Source organism: Callorhinus ursinus, unplaced genomic scaffold (assembly GCF_003265705.2).
Source record: "Callorhinus ursinus isolate GAN/ISIS: 27379988/994484 unplaced genomic scaffold, GSC_fseal_2.0 scaffold45, whole genome shotgun sequence".
In the NCBI taxonomy this organism is placed as follows: Eukaryota; Metazoa; Chordata; class Mammalia; order Carnivora; family Otariidae; genus Callorhinus; species Callorhinus ursinus.
Window position 1 is genome coordinate 5077400 of NW_027397107.1, and position 23270 is coordinate 5100669.

A 23270-nucleotide genomic window follows, 5' to 3' on the forward strand; every position below is an offset into this window, starting at 1 on the left:
TGGCAGTGAGCTCTTGAAAGTGATTGTAAATAGTAAATGGTACCTCTCTTGGTCCCTCTGTAGCTCCTTTATTGTTTCGCACACAGACATCCAACAAGTTAGAGGAGGTGGATTTTCCTGCCTTGAGATAAATTTCTCCAGTCCTCTTTTCGCTGAAGAATTGCTCCCTCTGCTGGTGGCCGGGTGAATGGCAGCAAACACCATGGTTTCTGCTAAGGCTGTTGCTGATAAATCTCTTTTCTCACTGGTCTGAGCTCCCTTCTTTTTTTTTTTTTTTTTTTTCTTTTTTCCTTAATCTGAACGCTTTTTTCTTCTCTCTCCTAGTTCTGTGCTTTCCTACAATGAGGCCTCGATTCTAGACTTTCTATTCAGGTGAATTAAATTTTTTTTTTTTTTTTGGAATGAAACTCCAGGGGAAATGCTGTCACTGTCCTTGAATTCTTCTGTGGAGGAGATGTGTGTTGAGTGACTTTAATTTCAGAGGCATGAACTTGTCCACCGTTGAAGTCTGCAGCATGAGGATGGTGGGGGTTGGACAGATTACACTATGCTAATAGGTCACGTGGGCGACAGCAGCCTTATTTGCTGCTGTGCTCTGTGAACAAAGAATGCCCTAAAACACTCAGTGACAGACTTTAAGTCTATCATTGTTACCTTCTGAACCTGCTTTTTCATTGTAGTGATATTCCGTTCTGTTCTCATTTTCTTCTTCCCTGTATCCAACCGAGGATGTTCGGTTGTTTTAGTTTCAGACCTTGAGAGAAAGTGTGTGCATGCGTGCATGCATGCATGCATGTGTGTGTGTGTGCATAGTGTTTATTTTTCCTCACAGGACTGCATTTTCTGGTTTTCTTTGCTAGCAAAGTCATTTGTGGCTTATTTGGTGGAGTGGTTTTTAATACCTGTCTTTCTTTTCCATCTGTTCCCAGATTATTGGTAACTTGCTTTACTATCGATACATGAATCCAGCCATTGTTGCTCCTGATGCCTTTGACATCATTGACCTGTCGGCAGGAGGCCAGCTCACCACGGACCAACGCCGAAATCTTGGCTCCATTGCAAAGATGCTCCAGCATGCAGCTTCCAATAAGATGTTTCTGGGAGATAATGCTCACCTGGGCATCATTAATGAGTATCTCTCCCAGTCCTACCAGAAATTCAGGTAGGGGAAAAGGAACAAGGTACTTGTGGGCCTGTTTCTATCTCTGAGTGTCAGGACAAGATTAAATACCACACTTAGCTTTCCCTGGGCCCTGCCATGCTGTAGTATACGTGTTTGATGTGTTCATAGCCCCTGGAGGTGATGAAGAGGATTTTGAGCTGTTAAAATGTATTCCAACAGAATAGACGGCACTTGACATAAAAGCAATGAACCCGCATTAGGCATGTATATTAATTTGTAATCAGAGAACAATCGGAGAGTGCTTTCAACATTTGCAAATTAAACATCCCTTTGTGAGTTCAGGACACTGTCTTAGAGATAAAGTTGGTTTGCCTAATGACTCCGGTGTTTGCAAATGGTTTTAAATTATGGGTGAGCAGTTCTTGTGGGTGGAATTAAAACTGGGTGGAGGGAGAAGTTATTAGAACCACCGCCCCAAGGCCATGAAGTGCAGCAAACATGTGCAGCTTCTCTAGGATCCTAGGCCTTGACGGTCTCCTCTTTGAACTCATTGCTCCAGAGGTTTGTGGGATGTCCTCTCATCAGTTCCTCACATATGTGTCACCTGGGGATCTGGCTCTCGTGTGTATTTTCAGACGATTTTTCCAATCTGCTTGTGATGTCCCAGAGCTTCAGGATAAATTTAATGTGGATGAATATTCTGATTTAGTGACCCTTACCAAACCAGTGATCTACATTTCCATTGGTGAAATCATCAACACCCACACTGTAAGTATTTTTTCTTTAATTACTTAATGTGGTTGCTCTATCCTTAATTGCCTTCCCTGGATGCTGCTTACCATCTCTGGAAAGCCAGATACCTCACCTTCCTTTGATCTTGCTGACATCACATCTGCCTTATTTCTCTTTGCGTATTAACAAGATCTGCTGAGTGTCTCAAAGTGATCCCAGGCCCTCTGCATCAGAGTCACCTGGGCTGATGGTCACAAATGAAGTTCCTGGACCCTACCACAGGCCTGCTGAAACAGGTCGCCACGGGTGGGCTCCAGAATCACCGTTGTGAGCACTGATCTATTTATCCTGGCCCTCGATGTTATTTTTCTAACATCTAAAATACCCAGTTTTTCCTCTGTGGCCCTTAGAGTGATTTTCCCTTGGGTGCTCCTTTTTCCCCCCAACATTTTTATAATTCGTTCCTTTCGCCTTCGGGGGTATATAGAACAGGAAAGGAGAAAATATATAAAAAGTAAAACCTTGGGTGGCTCAGTCAGTTAAGCGTCTGCCTTTGGCTCAGGTCTTGATCCCAGGGTCCTGGGATCGAGCCCCGCATCGGTCTCCTTGCTCAGCGGGGAGCCTGCTTCTCTCTCTGCCCCTCCCCCTGCTTGTACGCTTGCATTCTTTTCTCTCTCTCTGACAAATAAAGTCTTCGAAATTTCCTTGAAATTTCAAGTATTATCCTCTCTGAGGGCATTCCTTGGGGGTAATAGTGTCTTAAAGGCTCTGCTTCAGTGCCCCTAAGATGAGCACAACACGGATCCAGTGCATTTTTCTTTGAACTAAGAGATGCCGTAAACAGCACACATTAAGTACGAGTATGCATGTGAGTTATTTGAACTTGTAGGGTACATTATGAGTTTAGATATTGCAGTCTGTGGGGTTTGTTGTTCTCGCCCATGTAGGGTCCACTTAAATTCCTTCATCCTTGAGGTTGAGAGAGTACCAGTATTTCTTCTCCGTGCATTATCCCATAAGTCATTCAACAGAGGCCAGCCTGATGCATTATGTGTTACATTGTTGACTTGGGTTAGTTTGTTGGGGATTGGCCTGTCAGTTCTTTGAATGCAGGAGCTTTGTTATCTGACCCCTTCTGTGCTATTCGGCCTTGTTGGTGGGGCTGAGGGCTGATGGGCTGCGTGTTGTTCGACTTAACTCCTGGGTGTTCAATGCAGCTCCTGTTGGATCATCAGGATGCCATTGCTCCAGAGCACAACGATCCCATCCATGAGCTGCTGGACGACCTGGGCGAGGTGCCCACCATCGAGTCCCTGATAGGTAAAGTTCTTACTTAACTGCCCGGAAGGTGACAGGGAAGGTGCCGGAGGAAGGCTGTAACTGCCACCTCGTCCATCTCTGCCCCACTCCAGCTCGGAGTGTGCGTGACGGAAGCAGATGTGGTCCACCCCTGTCTGTGAGGAACTGAGGTCCAGTGGAAGAGAGACTTTAAATGTGGATATTATACACATAATCCTATAATTAAATTAGAAGTCCTATAAAGGAAATGAACAGAATATCTTAGGAGAGACTTGTCATATTACAATTACTGAAATGACTTGTTAACGTTTACGAAATTATTTTATTATGGATTATTTTATTATGGATCCTTTGCTTTTATCATTTGGCGTTTAGTTTCTTTTATTTCTCAGCAAGAGGGTGTCCTTGCCACAGCGTACATGTTGGCCTTGTATTAACGTCTCCTCTCCATTACGCTGACCTCTGTACCCGCCCCCCAACTGTAGGAGAGGGTGCTGGCAATTTAAATGACCCCAATAAGGAGGCGCTGGCGAAGACAGAAGTGTCTCTCACGCTGACCAACAAGTTTGATGTGCCTGGGGATGAAGATGCGGAAATGGATGCTCGGACGATCCTGCTGAAGTGAGTATTGGAAATGGGAAGAAGGAGGTAAATACAGCACAGTGATGCCTGGGCCTTGGCGGACACGTCCGCTTGTTCAGACCTGAAACCATCACCTTGGCCTTTTAAGCCTGTCCTGATTCTGGTCACCTTATCTATTATACTCGGCCCAGGACTTAGCTGCCTCATTTGCTAATAAGAGGCTGAAGTGGAATTTACACCTGAGAAATCCTCAGCCTGGTACCCACGCAGTTGTCGCATAAATAAGACTGGGGCCTCTAGTGCATCACGTTCGCAGCTGCCCTGCGGGACCTCTGTGAGGTGGTGCATGCGCTGCTGCTGCTTAGCTCCTTTCAAGGGAAGGTGGAAGACCTAGTGACGTTGAACTCTTTCCCCATCTCCTTGCAGCACGAAACGTTTAATTGTGGATGTCATTCGGTTCCAGCCAGGCGAGACCTTGACTGAGATCCTAGAAACCCCAGCCACCAGCGAACAGGTAAAACTCAACAGGGGGCACAGATGCTCCCGTGATTGATGCGTGCCAGGGTTGAGGGGGTGGGACCCAGATGCCAGGAGGTGCTTCCCTGCAGGTGGACCAGAACACAGTGGTCTGATCCATGAGCTGTTGGATGACCTGGGCCAGGTGGTGGTTAGGGCCTGCTGGGAAGGTTGTTGGCTCCTACCTCAAGGGGCAGATGCTCTTAGGGCGGAAGGCTCATGGCACATCATGTGCAGTCTCTGTGTGTGTGTCAATTTAATTAACTGAGGCAGAATCAGCAAATCTGTCTAGTAATCAACTGAATATTGTTATATCACTAGAATTTTGTTAAGTGCCTTGGTAGATAGAAAAAAGTACAGAATGTAGCTCCTAAAGTCAATGAACTCATGATCTAGTTGGAGAAATGTGGCATATAGACCTGAAATAATTAGAAAACCACTAAAAATTGGCTTTGATGTTGGCTATAAAAATTCCCGAAGTTCAGGAAAGAGGCCAGCGAGGCGGGAAGCATCAGGAAGAAGCAGGATGTGAGCCACACTTAGGAGGCGTGGCTAGGATCTAGGTGTGCGCGTAGACGAGAGGCGTCTTGGGCAGGAGAGTCCATGCAGACAGCCTCACCAAGGAGGGAGGGGCCTGATGCGATCAGACTGACATTTCTAGAATGAAGACGAGGTTGAGGGTGAGTGGTGAGGAGTAAGACAGGAGAACAAATAAGTAGAACCCACGTTTAGCCCTGGACAGATACAGAGTAAAGAGCTTTTGTAACCTCTTGACCATTTAATGCTGATCAGTTAGGGGGTACTCTCCGTAGTCGAGCAATCAGGCTGTGGGATAAAGTCCTGGCCCCCATTGGTTGCGGGGCCTCAGCAGTGGGAAGGGATGGATGAGGAACTTCCTGTCTAAGACCCCTGTTTTGCATTTGTAAAATGCAAAAAGTAGGTCATTTGTTTCAAATGTTGAGCCTAGGAATCCTTTTTGTTAGATGAGAGTTTACTCCGAAGCGCAGCTATAAAGAAGGAAAAATGGAGCTGCTCTGGGAGCACCAGGAATGGGGCCCTTGCGCCCCTGCCCTCTGGGACTCTGGGTGCCTGTGCGAATCCCTTACAGCCACACCGAGGACTCTGAAAACCACTGGTTTTTTTTGGTTTGTTTGTTTTGTTTTAAGATTTATTTATTTATTTATTTGACACAGGTTGAGAGAGAGACAGCAAGAAAGGGAACACAAGCAGGGGGAGTTGGGGAGGGAGAAGCAGACTTCCCGCTGAGCAGGGAGCCGATGGGGGCTGGATCCCAGGACCCCGGGATCATGACCTGAGCCGAAGGCAGATGCTTAATGACTGAGCCACCCTGGCGCCCCGAAAACCACTGTTTGAATTCTCAGCTCTTAGATGCAATGATTGATTATTGACTAGATGTGTGGGAGGGGCAAGCAAAGGATCAAAACCGAAAACTGCATCTGGTTTAATGGGAGGAGGTGTGAAGCAGGGAAGCGGAACCAGTCTTTAATGAGAACCTACTGTTGGTTTGGTGCTTTCCCCTGTGTTCTTTCATTTCCTCCTCCCACTGTCCCTGTGAGGTGAGTCTTTTCACCCTCATGTGACAGTCGAGGAGTCTAAGACCTTAGAGGTCACATAACTGGCCCAAGATCGTCCACGTGTAGAGGCAGAACCAGTCTTGGCGCAAGCTCTCTCTGACTCCAAGGATTATTCTCTTCACCTTGTGTGATACACAATGGTCTTGACATTAGGAGGAAAGGGCAGTCTGGGGGAGGGGATTGCTCCAGTTTGGGAGGAATTACAAGCCATTCCAAATGCGAGCATCCTGGTACAAACAGTTCAAAATGTGGTACCAGAGCCGTAGCCACAGAGATGTGGCTGTCAGCATAGAGGTGATCACTGAAGTATTGAGAATGAACGGAGGGAAACTGCCATGGGTCCCTTGTAGGTCCCAGAGCCATGCCTAGGGCAAGGGGAAAAAGTGCAGCGACTACGAGTGAGGTGACAACAAAGGGGGGCACTGGATTCGGGGTGAGGGTGGTGTTGGCCACGAGAGTGCAGACGGCAGAAGCCAGATTACAAGGAGCTGAAGAAGGAAGAAAGCAGTGTGGGCCATGTCAGGCAGGGACGTAACGGACAAACGTTGGATGTTGACTGGGGAACAAGCATCAAGGGAAGGACTTTTCATTCTCTAGATACTGGCATTTGCAGCATGCTTGAAAGCCAAGGGAGACCTCCAGTGTGATCCAGCCCGGCCAAGGTGGCAAAAAGCATTAGCAAGAATGGACTGAGCCCTGGCCTTGGTGTGGTTGTGTCATTCACCAATGGACGAAGCTGTGTTTCAAGGAAAATTAAATGGCTCTTGAAAAAAAAACGAGGGATTTTGTAGCCACTCCAGCCCAATCTAACTGTATGTGTGAATCCAGGAAAGAAGTCCTACGAGGCCATGTGACTTCATTGATGTAATCTTTGCTAGATGAAGAGATCTGTATGTGCTCCATGCAGTTTCTCTGTCAGTTGTCAAGAGGGCGGGTTTGTTCCCTCTGTTTCCAGAATGGAGTTTCAGAGCTGTATAAATTCAGGTGTAGATATGCTTTACCGACTCAGGTTTTGGATTAGTGTGGTGAACTTGCCAGCAATTTTTCTCTTCTCTGTGTCTGTAGGAAGCAGAACATCAGAGGGCCATGCAGAGGCGTGCTATTCGTGATGCCAAAACTCCTGACAAGATGAAAAAGTCAAAATTTGTAAAGGAAGACAGCAACCTCACTCTTCAGGAGAAGAAGGATAAGATCCAGTCGGGCTTGAAGAAGTTAACGGAGCTTGGGACAGTGGACCCAAAGAACAGATACCAGGAGCTGATCAACGACATTGCCAAGGTACCATGTGGGGGGGACGGGGATGGCCTGGCCGTGCATAAACCTGTCCCAGCGCTTGTGAAGTGGCCATAGCTGTTGAGATGATAGCGTGCCTTCAGTGTGCGGGCAAATGAGGGTCCTCTTCTTTGAGGAATTGTTTCTGACTTCTCCAACACGAAGACCTCGCCTGCCCTTTGATGACTTATTCCATGGCCTAAATCAGTAGGAAGAAGCCCCTAATTAGAGCTTCCTGTGCCTCGATTTGTCTTTGGCCTTAAATAATTCTTCTAGATCTTTTTAATGACTACTCTGACATATAAATTCACATCCAGTTGGTCAATGAAGTCCTTGATTTATGTGAATCTTCATGAATAAGGGGCTCTGGGGTGGGCCCAGAGTGTAGGTGTTCACTGTTGGCCCAGTAAGGCAGTACCATGCACATCAGGGAGCTTGGTAATTGATATGGTAAAATGATCTTCCCTCTCCTGACAACGTATTTAAGAGGTTAAACCAGCTTTGCAAGTAAATTGTAAGAACGTGGAAGTCTGTAAAAGTAACACATTTCCCTACCTCTAGAAAATATAGACAGGGAAAAAGATTGATGAGATCTGAATTTCTTTGCTATTTTTTTTAATTTTTTTATTGTTATGTTAATCACCATATATTACATCATTAGTTTTTGATGCAGTGTTCCATGATTCATTGTTTGTTCATAACACCCAGTGCTCCATGCAGAACGTGCCCTCCTCAATACCCATCACCAGGCTAACCCATCCCCCTACCCCCCTACCCTCTAGAACCCTCAGTTTGTTTTTCAGAGTCCATCATCTCTCATTGTTCGTTTCCCCCTCTGATATACTCCCCTTTTCTTCCTCTCCTGTTATTCTTTGCTAATTTTTTAACATAAATTGCTGTCTGTTGGGGCGCCTGGGTGGCTCAGTCGGTTAAGCAGCTGCCTTTGGCTCAGCTCGTGATCTCGGGGTCCTGGGACCAAGCAGCGGGGAGTCTGCTTCTCCCTCTGCCCACCCCGGCTTGTGCACACTCTCTCTCTCTCTCTCTCATAAATAAATAAAATCTTAAAAAAAAAAAAAATTTCTACCTGCTAAGAAAGTGTGGTCATGCAAGCAGTTAAGCACTGCTGGGCTCTAGCACGGATGATTTGAGAAGCACGTGATACCTACCATCATATTCCTAATTTTAATAATTGTGTCTTAGGACATTCGGAATCAGCGGAGATACCGACAGAGGAGGAAGGCTGAGCTGGTGAAATTGCAGCAAACGTACGCCGCTCTGACCTCGAAGGCCACTTTCTACGGAGAGCAGGTGGATTACTACAAAAGCTATATCAAAACCTGCTTGGATAACTTGGCCAGCAAGGGCAAGTGAGTATTTTTTTTTTTTTAAGAATCAGTGTCAGGGGAAAAAGAAGTAGAGGCAACTGAAGTGACCTTGGAAGTTTTTACTTAAAACGTGCTGGGTCTATTTATTGCTTTAAATCTTTGTTTTGCTTCTAAGTGTTTGCATGATTTCCTAGTTCCATTTGTTGTACGATGTAAATAAATAATGTAGGGGGGATTTCAAGGATGCTTATTTATTTCTAAGCAGCCCTTGTTCTAAAATATCTTCTTGGCCCTAGAAATGAAAGAAGCATGGAAGGAAGCTAGTTAGTGCTCCCCAAACCCATTTCGATCCCCTGGTCTCTCTCTACACCTCCTGGGGACAGGAGCCCAGACCCCAGCTTTTCCCCGCGGGCACCAGTGACAACCAACACACACCAATTTATAGGGAGGGAAACTGAGGACCCAGAGGGATGGGGTGGTGGGTGCAAGTTCTACTTACACTACTAACTAGGGTTAGTTTATTTTGTACTTCTCAGTTTTTAGTTTAAGAATTTTCCAACTTCAGAAAGGTTGAGAGAATAGAACAGTAAACACCCGTAAACCCTTCACCTCGATTCACCTGTTTTTGACATTTTGCCACATGAGCTCCCCTTCTCTGGCTTCCTTACTCTTCACCTGCACTCCGGCTCTCTCCTTCCCTCCCTGGAAGACTGAGGTGAGGCGGGGCTGATGTGCAGGGATAAAAATCAGGCCCACACAACCCAGCTTGCAGAGCCGGCTCCTGTGACCTTTTGACCTTTCCCCATTGTTGTTTGAGCACTTCCTGACTTGTGTTCCTGGTTCAACTTGTACTTTCCCCTCCCCAGGCTTGGAATTAGCTATTTCTCCAAGCATTCCTGGCGCCTTCTAATGAAGAATGGTGTTTAGAAACCACAATCCAGGCACGAGATGTGCTCATTGCCACAGGGTCGTTGTTGCATTCTAGGCGTTCTAAGCAGACAGAGCTGGGTCCTCCTTTCTTTTTGTAATGGCTGTGTGGTATCCCACTGCATACAGAGATACAACACTTGGTGTAATCAGGTCTCTCATGATGGACATTTGTGTTGTTTCCGCTCACTTACTTAAAAAATTCTGCACCAAATAACCTCATATACTTATTTTGCAAATGTGGGCATATTTTTGAAGATAAAGTCCTAGATGTGGAATCACTGGATCAGAGATTTTGTACAGTTGTAATTTCTATAGATCTTGCAGTTGCCTTCCGTAGCGCTTACTTCCTTTGACTCCTGTACCAGCATTCCCGCCCCTTGAGACCCTTCTATGGGAGCCCCACATCCCTGGTTCTCAGAGATCCCTAGTCTTCCCTTGTTTACTTTTGAAAATCACTTCTTACCTTGATTATCCCAATAGCCTCCTAAGGTCTGTTTCTTTTTCCTTGTTCCCATTCCTCTGTATTTGCTACACTGGTTTAAAATCTTTTAAATATTACTTATTCTGAGATACATTTATTTTCGCCCTGCCAAGCCAAGGGGCTTACCGGGACTCCCTTGGGGTTCAATACAGTTCCTTCAGGCTGGTGTTAGAAGCCTTCACACCTAACTTGTGGGTGCTGGGTCAGTTGAGAGGGGAGGGACCTAGGCAGATGACATAGACTGTCAAATTCATGGTGGGTTTGCAAATACAATTAAAGGCAAAAGCAGTTTAGTAATGCTTCCCCTGTTGTGCAGAGAGATTGCTCAGGCTAATTCTAACACTTGCCATTTTAGAATCGGCACGTTACTTAGGCTTGTGTCTGGGAAGTCCGTTTTCTGACCTCATATTCTCGAACTACCAACAGACTTGTAGTACACAGTTACAGATAGAAGGTGATAGGGTGTGATTTTTTTTACAGGGTCTCCAAGAAGCCCAGGGAAATGAAAGGAAAGAAAAGCAAAAAGATTTCTCTGAAATACACAGCAGCAAGACTGCATGAAAAAGGAGTCCTTCTGGAGATTGAGGACCTACAAGTGAACCAGTGAGTATTGACTTTTTTATTTTGTCTTATACGTTGACTTGATTTCTGCATTTATCACCTCTTTATCTTACTGCCTGTATTTGTGCTGTGTGGATGGTCGTTTCCATGTTTTCTTTGTACTTCTGTATCTGCTTAGGTGCAGCAGGCCTAATAGTCAGGATTGTTTTGTCTGTCAGAGAAAGGGTTCCTTCTCCTTTGTTGTGGAATATTTGCCCCAGACTGTGTTTCCACCTGCTTGTGTGGGCCCCATATTAATCTTTTTTTTTTTTTTTAAGATTTTATTTATTTATTGACAGAGAGAGACACCGCGAGAGAGGAAACACAAGCAGGGGGAGTGGGAGAGGGAGAAGCAGGCTTCCCAAGGAGCAGGGCTCGATCCCAGGACCCTGGGACCATGACCTGAGCCAAAGACAGACGCTTAACGACTGAGCCACCCAGGTGCCCTGGCCCCATCTTAATCTTTCCTCTTTAAAGGAGGATGCCATTTCTTATTCTCCTACGTCTAAACCAAGAATAAATAAGAAAAACAAGAAGAAGAGTTTACTTTATTCCCCTTGAGGCTGGGAATCAGGGACTTACCCTCATTCTCTTTCCTGGGAAGTGCCAGCTTGCTCTCTACATGATTCCCGAATCTGGCCTGGCTGTCATTAGCAGGCATTATTACATGCCTTCTCAGTCGGCCCTGTGACCTTATGCAGCTGAGCTTGCCGATTTTGTGTCTGTTAAAACAAGTTTGTTTTTTCAAGATTTTATTTATTTGTCAGAGAGAGAGCACAAGCAGGGGTAGCGGCAGGCAGAAGGAGAAGCAGGCTCCCCACTGAGCAGGGAGCCCAATGTAGGACTTGATCCTAGGACCCTGGGATCATGACCTGAGCCAAAGACAGATACTTCACTGAGCCACCCAGGTGCCCCTGTTACTTGGTTTCAAAGCCTCTAGCAGCAAATTGAAAAGAAGAAAGACAGGCAAAAAAATGGACAACATTTGAACAGTAGAAAATAATGACAAAGAAGGGAAGAGTTAATAAATATGAGAGACTCAAAAAGTACATAAAGTGTTCAGCACAAAAAACCTCAAAAGGACCAAGGTCCCCAACTGAAAAATGACCAAAGAAAATACAGATAATAAGCCATGATTCACACACACACACACACACACACACACACACACACACACACTCAACCAGACTCTAAGAAATGCAAAGTTTTAAAACGAGATACTGTTTTTTAACTATTGAATTTAAAAACCTGGAAAATTATTTATTGTTACTTTTAATTATTATTTTTAAAGTTACATATAATGTATTATTTGTTTCAGGGGTATAGGTCTGTGATTCATCAGTCTTACACAATTCACAGTGCTCACCATAGCACCATACCCTCCCCAATGTCCATCACCCAGCCACCCCATCCCTCCACCCTCTCCCCTCCAGCAACCTTCAGTTGGTTTCCTGAGATTATGGTTTGTCTGCCTTTCTGATTTCATCTTCTTTCACATTTTCCTTTCTTCCCCTATGATTCTCTGCCTTGTTTCTCAAATTCCACATACCAGTGAGATCATATGATTGTCTTTCTCTGATTGACTTACTTTGCTTACCATAATACCCTCTAGTTCCATCCATGTCATTGTAAATGGCAAGATTTTGGGGTTTTGATGGCTGCGTAATATTCCAGTGTGTGTGTACGTACATACACACCACATCTTCTTTATCCATTCATTTGTCGACGGACATCTGGACTCTGCGTAGTTTGGCTATTGTGGACATTGCTGCTATAAACATTGGGTGCAAGAACCCCTTCGGATCACTACATTTGTATCTTTGGGGTAAATAACCAATAAAAACATGGAAAATTACTTTATTATGCAGTGATGGCAAGGAAGTAGTGGGATAAGTAAGCACTTTGGCATACATTTCTAACATTACTGCAAAATAGTTCGGTGATATACATAAGGGTTGAACTTTTTTAGCTGCTATGTAAAACAGTGTGGCAGTTCCTCAAAAACTTGAAAACTCTCTATATTCCAGCAATCCCACTTTGGGGCGTGTATTCCAAAGAACTGAAAGCAGGATCCCAAAGAGATAATTTACACTTCCACGTTCATAGCTGCATTACTCACAAGAGCCAAGAGGTGGGAGCAACCCAAATGTCTGCAGACAGATGTGGAAACAATGTGCCACATACACACAACAGTGGAATGTTATTCAACCTTAAAAAGGAAAGACATCTGTCCCAGGCCACGACATGGATGAATCGTGGGGACATTGTCCTAAGTAAAATAAGCCAAGTGGTGAAAAGACATGTGCCTTGTGACTCCACTTACAGGAGGTGCCTAGAGGAGTCAAACACATAAAAATGGGGAGTAGAATGGTGGTTGCAGGGCTGGGGGAGGGGGAAAGGGGAGCTGTCATTTAACAGGTACAGTTTCAGTTTGGTAGGATGAAAAGGCTCTGGACTATCTGTCGCACAACAACATGAATATACTTAAAACACTACTAAACTACACACTCAAATAGTTAAGGTAAATTTTATGTCTTGTGGTTTTTATAATGAAAGACATTTTAATACTTTGACCAAAAATTCCATTTTTAGGCACCTATCACAAAAAATAATCAGAGGTAAAACCAGAGATTTACATATAAACGTGTATCCCAAGTGTAATAATGTAAAAAGTAAAATCAACGTAAGTGTTGTACAGTAGGTGAATGGTTAAACTTTAACTACAACATGGAATATTGTGTGGCCATTAAAAAGGATGTGTTCAAAGAATGTGAAAAATTCTCAAAATGTTACTAGAGAGAAGTTGGGATACAGGACTGTATTTATAATTTATGCTAAAAAAATAGGTAGATAAGTAAGTGGGTGGTTAGATAATCTTTATGTGGACAGAGGCACAGAAGAACATACACTGTTTTAGTGGTTATCTTTGGCTTGTGAAATTACAGGTGCCTTTTCTTTTTCTTCACGCTTTACCAATTTTCAAAGTTCAGTAATGAATCTATGTTATTTTAGGATCAGAAAAATAAAAGCGGGGGAGCCAGCTGCTCCCTCTGCCTGATGCTCTGCCTGCTTGTGCTCCCTCCCTCCCCCCCAATAAATAAATAAATAAATAAATATATAAATAAAATCTTTAAAGAGAAAGGAAGAAACCAGATAACAAAGCAAACTGGTTAAAATAAAATTATCACAGGAAGTACCTTTAAGGAAAGACCTGTGAGGACCTCCCGCTGAGTAAGATGCGCGTGTTCTAGTTCATGGATTTTGTAACCTCTCCCGTAGCTTCTCCATGGCCTCTTCTGCATCATTTGTGGTTCTCAGCTCAGTTCCTAGTAGATAAGTTTGCTCCACAGTTGAGTTCTAGAAATCTGGGCCAATGTACTTCGATCACCCAGGGAACAACACCTTGTTACCATAAAATTTCTGGGCTTGTAACACGTTGAGAATGAGAGATACTTTAAATATTTTTGGTAAATAGCAGTGTATCTTTGGTGGTACTTAGTACTCAGTGCCTTTATAGCTCTGGAAGCTCCTCTCATGGCTCTTCTTGTTCTTACCCCTTTTTGTTTCCTTGAGCACTTGTTGCAACAGTCCTCCACCACACATGCATTCACACACACACCTTTCCTCCCTCTGCTGCCAGTCGAGTTTCCTCTTGATACGCTTTTATTATTAGATTTCAGCAGTAGCCACAGGGAAGCCCAAGAGAATTCCTGTGACGTCAGAGGCTGTCGTGGCCTTCCTCAGTGGTCCCTCTTCCTGTGGTATGCAAGGGCTGCAGGGAGGGTTGCCTGCCTCTCCCCAAATCTCCAAGCATGTGGTACTTAGAGTAGCAGCCTCACGTTGCTCCACCTGTAGAAGTACTTTGGACCTTTATTTTTTACCCCTTTTCACTCTTGAAGATTGGTTTTTTTAAAATTTTATTTATTAGAGAGCGCATGCGTGCATGCATGAGCAGGAGGAGGAGCAGAGAAAGAAGCAGACTCCCCGCTGAGCAGGGAGCCTGATGAGGGAGTGGATCCCAGGACCCCGAGATCATGATGTGAGCTGAAGACAGACATTTGACTGAGCCACCCAGGCGCCCCTTGAAGAAATCTCCTTTCTACATTTCATAAAATACTTTTATAGGAGAATGTAAAAATCACACCCTTACGATGTTATGTTTCAACAGGTTTAAGAATGTTATCTTTGAAATCAGCCCAACAGAAGAAGTTGGAGACTTTGAAGTGAAAGCCAAGTTCATGGGTGTTCAAATGGAGACGTTTATGTTGCATTATCAGGTGGGTATGCACCACGCAGAACCGAAAGCTCTGTATGTGCAGTGGTTGTTCTCGAGGTAGGAGAGCAGGTATAAAGGAGATCTATTTGGGGACAGCTGTCCCATACCCAGCAGTGGGCTGGGCCCCACAGGGGCACGAAAGGAGCGAGGGCCCCTGTGCGTCCGCCTTTGCGCTCCCCGGAGAGCTGTGGCGGATCGGTACGATTCTCCAGGCTTTTATCTGAAGCTTCTACTTTGTGTTGCCACTAAATTGAACTGGTACCTTGACCTTGAACAAACTCTTTTAAGTATTGATAGTAGAAAATTGTTAGCTTATTTAGTAGCTTGAAATCTTTTCTCTCGTTTTGATTTGATCTAGGGCCTTAAAGGTGTATTTCTGACAAGGCGTGTATAAATTGCATCTTTGTAAACTGAATCCCATTTTAAATTCAGGAAGAACTCTGCAGTGAATCATTTCATAACATAATTTTAGCTAATTTTTATTCCGAAACGTCTCCAGTGTTCACACATTAGAAAAGCACCAGGATGCCGTGAGGCCTCCTGGGCTCTGTCCAGGCTCCCGCGCTTCATGTGTGTCCTCAGCTCCGTCCGCTTCTCACTGCTGTCCCCTGTCGGTCTGGGCAGGGGCCGTCTGCACGTGCTGACCCCCACCCCTGTCCTTTTTTCCTCTAAACGTGTTACCACTCTGACCAGCTCTCCGCCCCCTCCCCAAACTCTCCACTCCTTAAGGACCGTGGTGTGTCTTTGTTTCCTTCTCAGTGATGAGTAGATCCTCAAATGTGTTAGCTGGACCAAAGTGAAGCGATTCCGTGACGCATGTGCTCAGGGGCTTCCGCAAAGGAAGATCCTGGTGGCCTTCAGGCTCACCAGAGTTGCACAGGCCGACCAGCCTGCCTTGGGTAGTGTGTTGGTCCATGCACGTGTGCGTCAAATAAGGAGCGAGCATCAGGTATGAGGTGTTACGTTGGCACAGGTGACACACCAGGGCCTTGGTGCTCATGGAGCCGCTAGGATTTTTCCAGAAGATGAACTGGTTGAACTTTGGGGTTCTTTCAAGCGCTTTGACTCTTGCTTTCTCATGTCTCTTCTGAAGTTCACGGGTGAGACCACTCACTTCCTAAATGTGCTCTGGACCGTGGAGGGCAGTGGGAGAAGCGGGGGCTTTACGCTCGGATCCAGATCCACTCTGTGCTGTTGGGCAAGTCCCTGAACGTCTCCAAGCTTAGTCTTTAAACTTGAGATAATCAGACCTCTAGGACTTTGATCAGGACTTAAAAAGACACTATCTGATGTGCTTACCCAATGTTGAGCACATAGTAGGCACCTAATAAACATTTTGTCCTTTTCCCCCTTCAGAATATAAAAGCTTTCTCACGTGGAATAGAAAGTAAGACTCTAGTCGATACCCTTGTGACGACATTGGTGGCCGTGTCCTGGTTTTAGTGATTAGTGTATTTATCACAGATTGAAATGCCTTCACCTTCCCCAGGTGACCTGTCACTTAGACAGACTGGAGACACGTTATTGTCACTTCTGAAATAGGAAGTATGTGTGATGACTGAACATGCTGCTTTTTCTTTCCTTGTTTTGTGTATTTTGATATGAACCACATGACGTCTTAACTCCAAATGGGCCAGAAAATTCAGTTGAGCACCATGCCCTGTTCCTTGAGCCCTCAGGGGGCTTGTGCAGGGGACGGCACTCCTTTCTCACCCCACTTCATGTCTGTCATTCCTCATTCCTTCTGGGTCCCTCCCTACCTCATGTCTTGTCTTATGCCACAGACTTGACGGTCAAAATGTTTTTTTGAACAGGACCTACTGCAGCTACAGTATGAAGGCGTTGCTGTCATGAAATTATTTAATAGAGCTAAAGTAAATGTCAACCTTCTGATCTTCCTCCTCAACAAAAAGTTCTACGGGAAGTAATGGATCCGTTGCCGCCAGCCTAGAAGGATGAAGGAAAGAAGCTCCTCATGGTTCCCTTTCTTGGTTCCTTCTTTCCTCATTGGAAGCAAAGACCTGGCCCACAACGAAGCCTCAACTTGATACACTCCCAGCGCTGCACTTCTCACCCCTCCCGCTCCGATGGGACTTCTGTTGCCCTTTCTTCACAGTGAAATTGTATTTCAGGCTTAGTCTGACCCTCTTGTTCCCTCATTTTCTTCCGTCACTTAGGAAAGAGCGGAAGCTCCACTGAACTCTCTCTCTCCATTGTTAAGGTCTGAGAGGCCACATGACTCTCTTGTAAGCTTTGATGTTTGTGTGAATTAGCAACAGGGATGGTGGGACTTGAATTCTTGCTATTTGGAAGCAGGCGCGCTCAGCGCTAGTAACGGACACGCATGGAAGGCACACAAACATCTGCAGTCACTAGGTTTTCATTTAAAGGTGACACACCTTTACATTTCCATCCCATTGGTCAAATGGAAGGATCCAGGGGCTTCTTGGTTCTCTTCCATTCTGTTTTCCTTTATGCGCAGGAGCTAACGGAAATCACTGTTCTGTGCTCAAAGGAAACCTTTCGGGCAAAGGGAGAGACACGGCTTTTAAACGTCACCATTAAACATGACCCGTGCTGTTGGTGTAGCTCTCTGATCGGCGGCCGGGAGAGGCCCACCGGGACTACCCGGCTGCCGGGGGGTTCGCAGCGGTCTGCCCTGCTGCCTGCGTGTTTGTGCTGCTGGAGGGAGGGGCTCCATCCGGGAAGGCGGTCCTGTCCGCTCTCCCTGTGGCAAAGGGACTGGCCAGCCCTAGCATAGAGTGTAACTGTCTTCAAAACTGTTTTATGTCTCAAGAGTGCCTTATGAAAGTGTAGATTTACTTCTTAAAATGTGGGTGATAGGACTTTTTTTAAGATTTATATAATGCTTTAAAAGCCTTTAGAATATGGTAAGAAAATGGTTTTTAAAAATTGGCTTATCTGTATATCTGAACTCTTAGAACTTTCTTACATAGCTACAACACTAGGATTTATCTGCCGGGTTGCAGGGAGATAATCCTGCCTTAAATAGACTGAAACAAAAACAAAACCAGCCAACCGACATTAACTTGGTATTAAGATCTCTTTTTCCCACTTCTTTCTCTTCTCTTGCTGCCCGTGCCATGCCTTTATTTTATGAGCTCCCATTTTTCTGGGTTTAGTCAGAAACAGTTCAATTCTAAACATTGAATTTAGGAAGCTTTTGTTATTACATAAAAAGTCATACACTTTAAAAAAAAAAAAAAAACACAAAACCGTTTATCCAGGAAAATACATTGGAAATCATGCTACTGAGCCTCCATTGTCTCTGATGTTTTGGTTCAGTATTCTTTTATCATAAAACATAAAGTTTAACAAAGTAAACTTACATTTAAAAATTCATTGATGTATATTGAAAGCCAATAAACTGTTCATTAATAACAAATCATGTGATGTGTCCCTATTACAAATGTAAGCATTGGAGATGTGTTCTTCCTGAGACTGTTTACTCGGTAAGGTCCACCATCGTGCAAATGTGAGTTGTCTGAGTCTTCACACCCTCCACCTGGGAAGAGGTGAGGTGTGGCGCGCCACCAGCCCAACCTGGTTTTTTTACTGTATTTTGGAAGATCACTTTTTAGTGAATATTTTCCTCAGATCAAAAGCAGCTGCTAAGAAAAGTAGCATCACCACAAAAACTGAGACCTACCAAAGTGTCAACCCTTTCTCCTTAAGAGGATAGCCATCCCCGATGCCCATCGGACCCCCATGGCCCCATGCATGGTAGACCCTGAGCAAAGTTTACAACTCCTTTAATAAAATACGGTGTTTCAATTATTTGTGAGGATTGTAGTGCCCTTGATAAACTCCTAATGCAAAATAGTGCAACATGCACTTAAAATTTCGTGTAGAATTACGGTTCAAACAGCATGGAGAAGGCCCAGACCAACTCGTTTCCCAGCGTTGAAGCCATGTAGCTCTTCCTCCTGCTGTTCATCAGCCGTAGCCTTCTGTGTCTCATCCCTCAGCCTCTGACCTTCTCTTCCACTGGCCAGCGTGACATTTATCATGAATTTACTTCCAACCATTTGGACTGCCCACGAGGTGGCCGCACACAATTGCCTTTGTATCTCTGTAGGAAATAAAAAGGTCATTTGTTCATGTTTGTGTTTATTTTTCTCAGTTTCATTGTTAGCAGTTCCTGTTCAACAGCGTTGACTAGAGCGAGCTTTAATGATGGAAAACCACAACAGAAAACAACTCCCTCTCCAGTCTTCCTGAAGGAGCAAACCCAAGTCAGCTACCAGTTCATGGAATTCTGGCAAAGCCAGGTTTCGCACGGGATTGCGTTTAGCCTTGTTTTTTTGTTTTTTGTTTTTGTTTTTTTGACGTGTCCTCTGTTTCACGTAGCCTCACCAGAAAAAGAAATCGGGGCTGGGGGAGAGCATGTGGAATGCGGCCTCTGGTTGGCTGATGGCGGGCAGCTGGACACCGCTGCAGCATCGGGTCCTGTTCCAGGGGCTGCCACGCACGAGGTCGTCTCCACTCCACCCAAGTCACCAGAAAGGGACTAGCGGAAGTTGCATATGGAAAAAGTAAACAGCAAAAGGGGTGGGGAGTGGCTTCCTTTTGAGTAAGGCCCCAAGGCACAGCCTCACTCAAAAATACAAATATGTATATAAGCCTGTTGCGTTTATAAACTGTGGCCAGACTCTATTGGAAAATTAGGGACTGGGAAATAAGAGGAAAAACAGAATACCTCAAAAGTAAACAGCAGTGGAAGACGGGAGACGGCGGTCCGTGCGAGTGGAAGAGTGGTGGGCGCTGTGCTGGGAGCGCGGGACCCCCCCGAGCTCCCCTTTTCTCCTCCGGAAGTTGGGGAGATGCTCTCCGCGGCCGCGTCACTGAGACAACTCGGGCTCTACGTCGTCCTGCAAAGAAATCAAGGGAGGTAGAAAGGTGCTTATCGGGACCTAACGGTGTTAAATAAGGAAACCAGCACCAGGGCAAATGGGAGGCAGGGGTGTGGGAGCCCCAGTGCACCGCTGCGCCCCTCCTACCTTTATGCTGGTGCAAACCCACGGGGAACTGGGGCACCCGGACCCCTCCACGGATTCTACATCTGACATCTAAACTTTGTAACCTTTTAAATCAGGAAGTGTGCAGCTGCCCACATACTGCGAATTTCAAGATACAAATTACCTCGCCTTTAAAGGTATGCAGCAGAACCCGCTGTGCATCTCTCTTTACACTCAGTGCTCACCACAGTGCCATCACCCCCTGTCACCAAGCGTTACTACAGTTATACTAATCCCTATGCTGTATTTCCCTTTTTTTTTTTTTGAAGATTTTATCTTTAAGTCATGCCTACACCCAACATGGGGCTCGAACTCACAACCCCAAGATCAAGGGTCGCAGGTCCTCTGAGCCAGCCAGGCGCCCCTGTATGCTGTGCTTTCCATCTCCATGACTTACTTACTGGAAGTTTATACCTGTTAATCCCCTTTATTTCACCCACCCACCCCCAACCGTCAATTTGTTCCTTGTAAGAGTTTGATTTTTTTCTTGCTTCATTTGTTTCGTGTTTTTTGTTTTTTGTTTAGATCCCACATGAGTGAAATCGTACGGTTTATGTCTTTCTCTGACTTATTTCTCGTAGCATAATACCCTGTAGGTCCATCTATGTCGTCTCAAATGGCAAGCTCTCTTTATTTTTTATGACTAATACTCCATTGTGTGTATAGCCCACAGCTTTAAATGTTCATCCATCGATGGACACCTGGCCTGCTTCCATATCTTGGCTATTGTAAATAATGCTGCTATAAACAGAGGTGCGTATGTCTTTTCAAATTAGCATTTTCGTTTTGTTTGGGTCAATACCCAGTAGGAGAATTACTGGATCATAGGGTAGTTCTATTTTTAAATTTTTTGAGGAACATCCACACTGTTTTCCACAGTGGCTGCACCAGTTTGCATTCCCACCAACAGTGCACAAGGGTTCCTCTTTCTCCACATCCTCACCAACACTTGCTCTTGTCTTTTTGATTCTAGCCATTCTGACAGGTGTAGGGTGATATCTCGTTTTGATTTGCATTTCCCTGTTGAATAGTGATGATGAGATCTTTTCAAGTGTCTTTTAGTCATTTGTATGTCTTCTTTGGAAAAATATTCAGGTCCCCTGCTCTTTTTAAAGATTTTATTTGAGCAAGAGAGAGAGCGGAGGAAGAGAGGGAGAGGGAGAAGCAGACTCCCTGCTGGGCTCCATCCCAGGACTCTGAGATCATGACCTGACGCTTAACCAGCTGAGCCACACAGGTGCTCCTCTCTGCTCATTTTTTAATCATAATTTTTTGCTGTTAAGTTCTTAATGTATTTTGGATACTAACCCCTAACCGATAATATCATTTGCAAATATCTTCTCTCATTCAGTAGGTTGCCTTGTCATTTTCTTGATGGTTTACTTTCCCGTACAAAAGTTTTATTTTGGTATAGTCTCAATAGTTGGTTTTTGTTTTCCCAGCCAATCCAGGAAAATGTTGCTAAGGCCAATGTCAAAGAGATGACTGCCTATGTTTTCTTCTATGAGTTTTACAGTTTTGTGTCTCACATTTAGGTCTTTAACCCATTTTGAGTTTATTTTTGTATATGGTGTAGGAAAGTGGTCCAGTTTCATTCTTTTGCATGTGGCTGTCCAGTTTTCCAGTACCATGTATTAAAGAGGCTGTCTTTTCTCCATTGTATATTCTTTTCTCCTTTGTTGTAGGTTTATTGACCATATAAGTGTGGGTTTATTTCTGGGTTCTCTATTCTATTGATCAATGTGTCTATTTTTGTCCCCTCTCCATTTTTAAAGGTACACAAACAGCTCTTTATCAGTTCAAACCCTTACATCTTTTTCCTCTTTAAGCTCACGTTTCCATTCCACTTCCCTCAGAATTTTATCCTAATGTAATTAAAGCATAAGTCTTTTTATGATTCTGTCATGATTATCTAACAAAAATAAAAATTTGTTTTATTTCCTTCGACCATAAGGCTTAATGCGATCCAGAAAAATACTTTGTGTCATTACAGTTCTCGTTAGTGTATGTTTGATCCAAGTCCCATATTGTCTGGACAGTCGTATAAGTAAGATATTTGAAATGCAGTTCTTAATGGGATAAATGAAGAGTTTTTATTTTTATTTTTTTTTAAAGATTTTATTTATTTATTCATGAGAGAAAGAGAGGCAGAGGGAGAAGCAGGCTCCCAAGGAGCAGGGAGCCCGATGCGGGACTCGATCCCAGGACTCTGGGATCATGACCTGAGCCGAAGGCAGACGCCCAACCATCTGAGCCACCCAGGTGCCCAAATGAAGAGTTTTTAAATGAAGCTTTAAGAAACTTATGGATAAACATTACTACTTGCTAGAATGAGATAGGGCTCAGGGCCAGTTCTCTTCCGTTTTTCATTTTTATAAATGTAAGCTCTGCGAACCTTTGCTATCAAATTAGCATATGGCAATGGAAGGTGTTTCCTTATAATGATGTCATCCATCTTGGGGGACTCCTTAGTTTATCCAAAGAATCTCAATGATTTATGATAATTAGAACATGAGTAAGTCTTGCAATTTTGTTAAAAGCAAAAAAAAAATTACCTGAATTTATTATTCAGTTATGAAATTATCCACTTCCTCCAGATTTTGGAAGTAGACAAGGGGCTTCTGAAAGACTTATTAAATAACTGAATTAAACTCACAACCTTTTGACTTAGAGACAGCATATTTAACCCAATATGCTAAAGATGCTTGGGGGAAATGGAAATATTTTAATACGCCTTCAGCACTATAATTTTTAAACTTTTTTATTAGGAAAAACTAACATAAATAGAAGGAATTGTATAATGAACTCCCATATGGCCTCAATTATTATCCACACATAGTCAGACTGTACTCCTCCCTAATGCCATCCCAAGCCCCCTTAGGTTATTTTGACAAATCCCAGATATAGTATCATTTCAACCATAAGTACTTCAGGATGTTTCTCTAGCATAGTGTTTCTAATTAGGGGGCAACTGTGTTCCCAGGAGACATTTGGCAATATTTGGAGATTTTTTGTTGTTGTTGTCCCAACTAAGGGAGTGCTGTAGCCATTTGGTGGGTAGATGCCAGGGATCCTGATTAACATCCTACAAATGTGCAGGACAGTCTCCCTCAACAAAGAATTATCCAGTCCAGAATGTCAATAGTACTGGGGTGAGAAATCCCACTCTTTACATAGAAGGCCTTAAGAAAAAAATCCCCAAACCATTATCACACTTAATCATTTCAAAATACCAGACATGCAGTCGATGTTTGCATTTCTGCAGTCTCTTGTAATTGGTCAAGTAGTTCATATGTTTGAATCAGGTGCCAAACAAGGTACACATATCCCATTTGGTTGACAGGTCTTTTAAATCCTTCAACTGTAAATTCTCTCTTTTTTTTAATCTTGCAGTTTTATGTTGATCCTGTAGAATTTCTACATTCTGGATTTCTTTTTTTTTTTTTTTTAAGATTTTATTCATTTATTTGACAGAGCAGGAGAGCACAAGCAGGGGGAGA

General features: G+C 44.2%; 1 protein-coding gene across 1 annotated transcript in view; it reads left to right on the forward strand.

Annotated features, from left to right (window-relative positions):
- The window catches only part of IQGAP1 (IQ motif containing GTPase activating protein 1), a 104646-nt gene extending 85793 nt beyond the window's left edge, over positions 1-18853 (forward strand). The window contains exons 29-38 of the mRNA XM_025893120.2: positions 930-1162; positions 1759-1891; positions 3073-3175; positions 3640-3775; positions 4163-4250; positions 6913-7125; positions 8320-8486; positions 10336-10458; positions 14624-14732; positions 16546-18853. Of these exons, the coding sequence (XP_025748905.1) occupies positions 930-1162; positions 1759-1891; positions 3073-3175; positions 3640-3775; positions 4163-4250; positions 6913-7125; positions 8320-8486; positions 10336-10458; positions 14624-14732; positions 16546-16659 (1419 nt within the window). The 3' untranslated portion in view covers positions 16660-18853. The remainder of the gene's footprint in view (positions 1-929; positions 1163-1758; positions 1892-3072; positions 3176-3639; positions 3776-4162; positions 4251-6912; positions 7126-8319; positions 8487-10335; positions 10459-14623; positions 14733-16545) is intronic.
- The last annotated feature ends 4417 nt before the right edge of the window (positions 18854-23270 follow it).